This window comes from Myotis nattereri (assembly GCF_964212035.1).
Source record: "Myotis nattereri genome assembly, chromosome: 5".
In the NCBI taxonomy this organism is placed as follows: Eukaryota; Metazoa; Chordata; class Mammalia; order Chiroptera; family Vespertilionidae; genus Myotis; species Myotis nattereri.
In genome coordinates, this window is record NC_138080.1 from 46,471,334 (window position 1) to 46,477,924 (window position 6,591).

At 43.1% G+C, this 6,591-nt stretch overlaps 1 protein-coding gene across 1 annotated transcript in view; it reads left to right on the forward strand.

The window, feature by feature from the left end:
• The window catches only part of ETFDH (electron transfer flavoprotein dehydrogenase), a 38,077-nt gene that overhangs the window by 13,150 nt on the left and 18,336 nt on the right, over positions 1 to 6,591 (forward strand). Inside the window, exons 5-6 of the mRNA XM_081092244.1 lie at positions 247 to 365; positions 4,288 to 4,365. Of these exons, the coding sequence (XP_080948370.1) occupies positions 247 to 365; positions 4,288 to 4,365 (197 nt within the window). The remainder of the gene's footprint in view (positions 1 to 246; positions 366 to 4,287; positions 4,366 to 6,591) is intronic.

Sequence of the window (6,591 nt, forward strand, 5' to 3'; positions counted from 1 at the left end):
GTCTTCCAGTCTAGAAGAATTGAGTTAGTCTTGAAAGGCAACCAGGAATTTTTAATTGAATGCTGTAATATTGTTTTTAATTTAATAGAGTTCTAGATCAAAATTATAGAAATCAAAATTGTGACCATAAAAGACTGTATGTTTATGCAGAAATTATACATTGATTTGAATTTTTAAATTAAGTATTTATGTTTTTTAGTTTTATCAATAGAAAGTCAGATTTATAAAGTAAGCATTTATTTGTAGGTCTTCCAATGAATAATCATGGCAATTACATTGTGCGCTTGGGACATTTAGTAAGCTGGATGGGAGAACAAGCAGAAGCCCTTGGTGTTGAAGTATACCCTGGTTATGCTGCTGCTGAGGTTTGTATAGTTTTGTTTTGTGTTTAATATTTATAGGAAGTGATGTTTTCTTTAGAATAAACAAAGAAAGGTACAGAGATAAAGAAATAAAAGGAAAAGCCATATGATTTTAGAATTGCAAAATTAGAAGGAATCTTAAAAAGATCTAATCCAAAGAGTACTTGAATTCCTTATATTATACCCACATCAAATGATGGTCCAACCTATGATTGAATCCCATCAGGCATGAAAAGACCTCTAAATTTACATTTGGTAATGGATTGTTGGTAATGCACTCTTTCTCATATTGAATAGAAATTTATATTTTACTAGAGGCCCGGTGCACAAAAATTTGTGCACTCGGGGGGAAGGGGGGGTCCCTCAGCCTGGCCTGTGCCCTCTCGCAGTCTGGGACCCCTCTGGAGATAACGCCCTGCTGGCTTAGGCCTGCTCCCAGGTGGCAGAGGGCAGGCCCAATCCCTAGGTGCAGCCCCTGGTCGGGCTCAGATCAGGGCCGATTGGGGTGTTGGGGCGCCGCCCCGTCATGCACAGAGCAGGGCGGATTGGGAGGTTGCAATGCCACCCCCAGTCACGCTCAGGGTAGGGCCGATTGGGAGGTTGGGGCACCGCCCCCTGTCACACTCAAGGCAGGGTCAATGGGGAGGTTGCGGCGCCACCCCATCACGCACAGAGCAGGGTGGATCAGGGGGTTGGGGCGCTGCCCCCTGTCATGCACAGCGCAGGGCCCATCAGGGGGGTTGGGGCTCCGTACCGTCACACACAGAGCAGGGTCGATCAGGGGGTTGAGGAGCTCCCCCCTGTCACACACAGAGTAGGGCCAATAGGGGAGTTGGGGCACCACCCCCTGTCACACACAGAGCAGGGCGGATGAGGGGGTTGGGGCGCTGCCCCCTGTCATGCACAGAGCCGCAGGGCGATCAGGGTGTTTGGGTGCTGCCCCCTGTCATGCTGATCCTGGTGCCGGGAGGCATATTACCCTTTTACTATATAGAATAGAGGCCTGGTGTATGGGTGGGGGCTGGCTGGTTTGCCCTGAAGGGTGTCCTGGATCAGGGTGGGAGTCCCCACTGGGGTGCCTGGCCAGTCTGGCTGAGGGGCTGAGGGCCGTTTTCAGGCTGACGGGTGACTGAAGCTCCCAACTGCTCCTTTCTTTCTTTTTTTTTCTTTTATTCTGGGCCAGCTTTACCTCTGAGGCCTCGGCTGCTGAAAACAGGTTTCTGGCCTTTGTTTACCGTCTGTATTTGATACAATGTTGCGGTCTGGCTGGCTGAAGCCCCGCTGAGTAAAGCAGGTTTCTGGGGTTTTGTTTAGCTTCTACATTTGCAACATAGTTGCTTAGAGTTGCAGCTGAGAGGCCAGCAAGTCAGGCGGGGAACGTTGGAGTCCTCCATCACTGAAGCAAGCAAGCCTCACTGTTCGCATCAGCTGCCTGGCTGCCAGCCACCATCTTGGCTGACAGTTAATTTGCATATCTCGCTGATTAGCCAATGAGAAGGGTAGTGGTCTACGCCAATTACCATGTTTCTCTTTTATTAGTGTAGATATTATATAGAACAAATCTATGCCCTCTTCCAATTGGAAAGAAACCTTTCATTTATAATTATGCCCTGCTCTTTCTTCTTCCTTAACTTTACTCTTGTGGTGTTTCTTTCCCAGCTTAAACATTCTCAGTTCTTTCAGTTGTGTTAATAATTTGAGTTCCTTCAGTATTCTCATTGCCCTCCTCTGAATACATTTCCCTTTTATTTTCTTATAAGGTGGCACCCAGAATGCATACACTACTTCAAGCCTAGTGTGGAGTAGGGCCATTACCTTCTTCATTCTAGAAAATGTTATTCTGTTAATTCTTTCAAAATAACTCTTTTGGCAACCATATCATACTGTTGATATTCACTAAGTACTATTGGGGAAATTATTAAAAACAAAATCTTCACCCTAGCTGGTTTGGCTCAGTGGATAGAGTTTCAGCCTGCTGACTGAAAGGTCTGGGTTCGATTCTGGTCAATGACACATGCCTGGGTTGCGGGCTTGATCCCTAGAAGGGATGTGTAGGAAGCAATCAATCAGTGATTCTCTTTCATTGTTGATGTTTCTATCTATCTTTCTCTCTCCTCTCCTTTTCTCTCTGAAATTAATAAAAATATATTTTTAAAAAATAAATAAAATAAAATGATTCACATATATCTCAGAGAATGAGTTTACAGTTAAGTTTTCTAACAGATTTGCTGAAAGAATCTCTTATTTTTGAGCCAGGGAAAATTCAAAATAATTTTGTATTTTTACCTTTACAGTGTGTAAGTCAAAGAAAAACTCTTAGGTCCCTGTATTATACTTGCTGTTACTAATTTGTTTTTCCAGCCCATACATATGCATTTTGTATTTTGGGCCCAAGGTTGGAACTTTACATTTCTCCTGGTTAAAATGTTCTTGAGATTCATGTCAAAATCACAAATAGGTGGTGTGTAGAATCCATGATTTTTACATTTAGAGTACATACACACTCAAGTCTCTAGTACCTCCTCTTTTTCTTATTTCCTTAAAGATCATCTATAACAGTGGTTCTCAACCTTCTGGCCCTTTAAATACAGTTCCTCATGTTGTGACCCAGCCATAAAATTATTTTCGTTGCTACTTCATAACTGTAATGTTGCTACTGTTAGGAATCGTAATATAAATATCTGATATGCAGGATGGTCTTAGGCGACCCCTGTGAAAGGGTCATTTGACCGCCAAAGGGGTCGTGACCCACAGGTTGAGAACTGCTGATGTTTAATAATAAAAGCATAATATGCAAATCGACCGAACGGCCAAACAGCAGAATGACCGTCCAGATGACCACGCTATGACACCCACTGGCACCAGGCCAGCCAAGGCGGGTGCTATGCGATTGGTCGGGGGGGCCCTGCTATCACCCCATGATCACCCCGCAGAGGGAGGCCCAGGCTACCCCATGGTGGCTCTGTGGTGGGTGGGCAGGGCCTACCTCTTTGGAGTGATCCATCGAAGGGCTCCCAGACTGTGAGAGGGCACAAGCTGGGCTGAGGGACACCCTGCCCCCGAATGCACAAATGTCATGCACTGGGCCTCTAGTTATCAATAGGATATCAGTTTTTTGGGACTCTGAGCCAGCCTTCAGTTCTAGTTCATAGCTATATTCTACTGTTAATTCATTTTCAAGGTATCAAGTAAAATGTTTTTTTCATTCTTTTTATTTCCATTGCTGCAAATCCTTATTTTACCTTTCCACTCCTGTGCTTTTTGTTATGTGCTTCTAATGTACATTTTGTACTTTCCTATCCAAAGAGCATTTTCCTCCAGAGAGGAAACAGAAGCAGAATAACCTATTTCTCATCCTCAGAAGTATACTTTTGACCAGTTTTTCCTCTTTCTTCTTGCTCCAGAAATAAACTTTAATCAGCTTTGGGCTGTTGTCTACCTGTTTTGTTTTGTTGTTATGTTTTCGTTTAGGGTTTTTTTGCGGGGGTGGAGTGGGAGGGAGTCTTCACTCACTTGGGACAGAAGCTTTCCTGACACTTCGCTTTCCATCCATGCTGATGGTCTTCATTTGTTACAGGCCTTGGTTTCTGGCTCTGTACATCTTTTTGATATCGGAACTCTTCAAACAGCTTTTGGTTTCATCTTACTGATGTTTTAGTGAGCTCTCTGGTAGCTTCCCCATTTTCTTCCTGATCAAGGTGGTGGCATTTCTTTCATTTCCAGCTGTTTGAGCTGTGTTCTTTCATACTCTAAAAGACAGTATTTTAAGAACATGTTTTTCCTTTTGCCTGGATGTTTTAAAGCCTGTATTTCTATAATCTAGAGAACATGTTCACTTTCTAAAAAAAAATCTAAGGCTGTTTATTGTTTCTTTTCTAGGTCATTTTGAATCCTAATGTGATAATGAAATATGTTTTCATTTTAGGTCCTTTTTCATGAAGATGGTAGTATAAAAGGAATTGCCACTAATGATGTAGGCATACAAAAGGATGGTGCACCAAAGGTAAATGTTTTAATAATTATGTGCTTAACAAATTGACAAATTAAAACAAAGAGTCAATTTAAACTTAATAATTTAGTCTTGCTACAAACTGCATGTTAAGTGTATGTTAGAATAGAATTATTAATTTGGAATTTTTCTCACATTCAAAATATATAAAGGCGTCTTTGAATTAAACATCTTTTAATAAATAGATAAAACATGTTTAAGAATTTTTTAAAAGATCAAAACATGCTCTCGCTGGTGTGGCTCAGTTGGTTGGATATTATCCCTGCACTAAGAGGTCATTGGTATGTTTCCCGGTCAGGGCACATGCCCGGGTTGCAGGCTCAATCCCCAGTGGGGAGCTTGCAGGAGGCAGCTGATAGATATTTCTCTCTCTCCTTCCCTCTTTCTAAAAATCAAGAAGAAAACCTATGAAAAAGATAATTTTTAAAAAATCAATAAAAACATATTTAAGATATAAAACAAATGTGTCGAAGATTTCATTTCACTCAATCAATAATGAGGGAATCAGTAAGATATTACAACCAAGTCAAAGAGCATTCAAAAAACATACACATATGTAGGTTATCAATCAACTGCATTGCCACCTGAACAATTTTTATTTCTATAGACAAGAATCATTTGCATTGCTGTCTAATACTAAAGCTCTTGAGCTTTAGCTATTACATTGCTTCTTCTAGTAGTTTGGCTAAATCAGTATCAGATGAGGTCTTGAGACTTGGTATGTCTCATAGTTATGGCTCAAAAGCTGTTTTTGTTTGTTGGTTTGTTTTTTTCCTCACCCAACGTTATTTTTCCATTGATTTTTAGAGGGAGTGGAAGAGAGATGGAAAGACAGACAGAAATATTGATGTGAGAGAAACACATCGAGTGGTTGCCTCCTGCACAAGCCGAGACCATGGCCTGGGTGAGGGAGGAGCCTGCAACTGAGGTACATGCCCTTGGCCAGAATCAAACCCAGGACCCTTCGGTCTACAGGCTGACGTTCTATCCACTGAGCCAAACCAGCTAGGGTGAAAAGCTGTTTTTTTAACAAGTCCCCAAGGATTCTGGTATATAGCTAAGTTTGCAAACGAACTATTATCTCATACTGCTTCTCATAATGATAAAAGAATATTGGTTTTTTTATATTTATCCTTTCTTTTAATCCTCACCCCAGGATATGTTTATTGATTTTAGGACGAGAGAAAGAGAAAGAAACATTGTGAGAAATACTGATCGGTTGCCTCCTGTATGCACCGCAAGTGGAGATCAAACTTGCAACCTTTTTGGTATACAGACAACGCTCCAACCAACTGAGCCACCTGGCCTGGGCTATTTTTTGTTGTTGTTGTTATAGTTATTTTTTTCTATACTGTGATCATAATAAATTAATTATAAATTATACACACACACACACACACACACACACTAGAGGCCTAGTGCACGAAATTCGTGCATGGGAGGTGGGGGTCCCTCAGCCCAGCCTGTGTCCTCTCTGGGATCCCTCGGGAGATGTCGGGCCTAAACTAGCAGTTGGACACCTTTCTCGCAATCTGGGGTGCTGCATGCACCAATGAAAGGCATCTTGCTGTTGTATGTATATTTTTTTGCCCTGATTATAGAAAGTAGTACATAACATGATCCTTCTGAGGCAGTAGTACCATTTTCCCCATCTTATGGGTGGAAAAACTGAAGCGGAGAGAAGTTAAGTAATTGTCTTTGTCACAAAGTTATAAGTGTCAGAATCAGGGCTGACCACAAAATGTGGAAGCCAGAGTCCATGTATGTCATCGCTGCATCATCCTGTTTTTTCAGTGTTAGAATAGCCTTGCCCGGTTTTAATTTTTAAATCTAAGAGACTGTTTCCAATATATAGGGTAGGGTCCCTAGGCCTGGCCAGCAATCAGGGTCATCTATCGGGCAACCAGCAGGCAGGGCGTTCAGGGGCCCCTGCTCACACCCGCCTTGGCTGGCAGCCTGGTGCGGGCAGCTCACCAGCCCTGCCCTCTGTGGGGTGACCAGCGGGTGAGGTAATCGGGGGGCCCCTACTGGCACCTGCCTTGGCTAGTGGCCTAGCGCTGCCCACTAGCCGGCTGGCCCTGCTCTCGATCACTGCCGCCAGTCGCCTTCCTCTCGGGGGCATACACCCTTCACCTCCTGGTCAGGGGCAGCTCCTGCATTGAGCATCTGCTCCCTGATGGTCAGTGCGCATCATAGCGACTGGTCGTTCCGCCCATCGTT